The sequence below is a fragment of the Berghia stephanieae genome, chromosome 1 (genome assembly GCF_034508935.2).
Source record: "Berghia stephanieae isolate SIO BIC M18660-M18661 chromosome 1, UCSD_Bste_1.3, whole genome shotgun sequence".
Lineage (NCBI taxonomy): Eukaryota > Metazoa > Mollusca > Gastropoda > Nudibranchia > Aeolidiidae > Berghia > Berghia stephanieae.
In genome coordinates, this window is record NC_088360.1 from 72998725 (window position 1) to 73001101 (window position 2377).

The 2377-nt window shown below is 37.5% G+C and overlaps 1 protein-coding gene across 1 annotated transcript in view; it reads left to right on the forward strand.

Annotated features, from left to right (window-relative positions):
* The first annotated feature begins 1105 nt into the window (after positions 1–1105).
* LOC144956303 (uncharacterized) overlaps positions 1106–2377 on the forward strand; it is a 34478-nt gene continuing 33206 nt past the window's right edge. Inside the window, exon 1 of the mRNA XM_078886798.1 lies at positions 1106–1439. Within this exon, the coding sequence (XP_078742924.1) occupies positions 1311–1439 (129 nt within the window). The 5' untranslated portion in view covers positions 1106–1310. The remainder of the gene's footprint in view (positions 1440–2377) is intronic.

Here is a 2377-nt window from a genome sequence, read left to right on the forward strand (position 1 = left end):
CTGCATATATGTACACGTCGATTCGAACCCACGACCCGACTGTTACGGCACTCCTGTCTAGCCAAGATAGGAAAGCTCTACAATCGACTTCATCCACCACTCAAAACAAAAGTGTTTCAAACGTAGTAACTATCTTGAGTCCCTCTTGCGACTTCTTGAGGTCATGAGGTCAACACACAAACACCAGTGTTTCATTCGTTCTGTTTGTTGATAAAAGGGAAACCCGAAACGTCCATTCTATCTGTTTTCAAAAAGTAAATTGAAGCTTACATTGAATTTCACATTGTTATTTATTTATTTCTTCGAGCTTCAAGCAGTAATATTTACATTATTGGTATTTAGAACGAGGTGTTTTTTTGTCCTCATAGAGCAGTATAATTAGGTGCCCCAAACGTAAACAAAGGTCTAGAAGCACATGGCAAACCACATGTTCCTGTCTTGACAGCTCAAGTTCCAATGTAAATTATAGAAAAAAATAACCTTTAAAATTTGGCTGTTAGGTGGCAAAAGAAACACATATTCATAAATACTCGATCATGCATCAAATAAATTCTAGATATGGATATTTTATGGAACAAAAGGTAAAATTTATCAAAAGTTACAGTCTATCTATTTTTAGACCAGAGCAAATTATTGCGCTGGTGTGAACAAAACGAGAATTATTCGGAGCCTGATTTTCAGAATAATTTAGTCTTATATTATTATTTCTGCAACTGTTAGATTTTATGTAAACATATTTTCAATACTGAAAGTGTATTGCCTACAACTCAAACTACAAAATTGGGAGACCTATATTGTGCGTAAATTTTTCTGGCCCCTAACGAAAATCACTAGCAACTTGTTATTGTTTACGTTTGGGGCACCTAATTATACTGCTCTATAAGTAAACTCAGTGTTTCGATCTCGGGTCAATATAATTTCCGATATTGATCACCCCCCCCCTCCCCCGCCCCCTCCCCCCCCCCCCCCCCAAAAAAAAAAATAAACCCCACCCAAACAGAAAAACGAAGAGAACAAACAAAAATAAAATCAATTAACGAAAAACAACGTAGCGCATCAGACAAATGTTGACACATTCTTTGAACACGAAAATCCCTTCTTACACAGAAATGCGCTCTATGTCACTTCCTTGTCACCTAGAAACAAAGACGCTATTCGTTATTTTTGAACCGACATCGATCGTAGGCAATACAATATTGAAACCTTATCCATCAGCTTTTCTTTGAGGAAATCTACATCAAACACATACAAGCGTATAGCTAATTATAACCATCAATTAAAAGCAAGACGATCATACAAAAATTTTAATTATGCAGAATCAAGTGGCTCATAGGCAAGTCCAGAGATGTGATGACCCATTTGGCATCCCAGCTTGTTTTTATTGGTCCGTGGATGAAGTTGCCGATTGGATTGAAAGCATAGGATATGGAAAGTACAAGGTAAGATGAAGTATGAATATCGTGTGTATAAAAACTGGAGCATGTATATAGGGCAATATCCAAAGCGCTCTATACCAGGGGTCACTAGCCAACAGCAACACTTAATATGTAGGACGAGGCAGAGCGCCCGTCTGTTACTGTTAGGCGATATTTTACAAAGAGCCTTTTTTCAATGGCTCAACTATGCACCGCTCAGAGTGGGACTCTACCCGTGACCTCCCGGTCCGATGTCGAGTGTTATACCACAAGATAACATAGCGACAGAAAGTCAAAGGAGTACCAGTGTAATTAAATCAGAAGATTACTCCATTCACATACAAACAAAACGTGAGTCTAATCTTGATTATTATGAAATAGGTCTTTTACATGATATCATGGGTTAACCTAGGTGTAGTCCGTATAATATTATTTCAGTTGACGAAAAGTTCAAATTCAAAACCTTTTCATCACCTCTGAATAACTCAATTGATTGAGAGAGAAAAAAAACCTCTTCATGAAATGCTCAAAACTCTTTCAAATGCTACAGTAATGGGAGCAATCTATATTCAGGTTTCCGCCCTACGGAGTCAACAATCACATGATCGGATGTTATCAAGCTGAACAAAATGATCCATTGTGATGTTGCATATCGGGAAATTCGTGGGGAAGCCTTCCGTAAGCTCATTCGTGCTCAGGGAAACAACCAAATTATATTCTCTCAACTGACCCTAAAAAAATATAAAACCTAGTACCTTTAACTAACCCTAATAGGAAAATCAAACACCCTAGCACCTTTAATAAGACCTGTAACTAACACAAATAGAACGAAAACCCTCCAACCTCGAGCTAATCCCAATAGAAAAAAAACTAGGACTGCTTTGCACTAACTTTCAATACTTCAAAAAACAAAATGGCGGCGGAGAACCAAAAACAATGGTCATATTAGGAAGTATTAAACT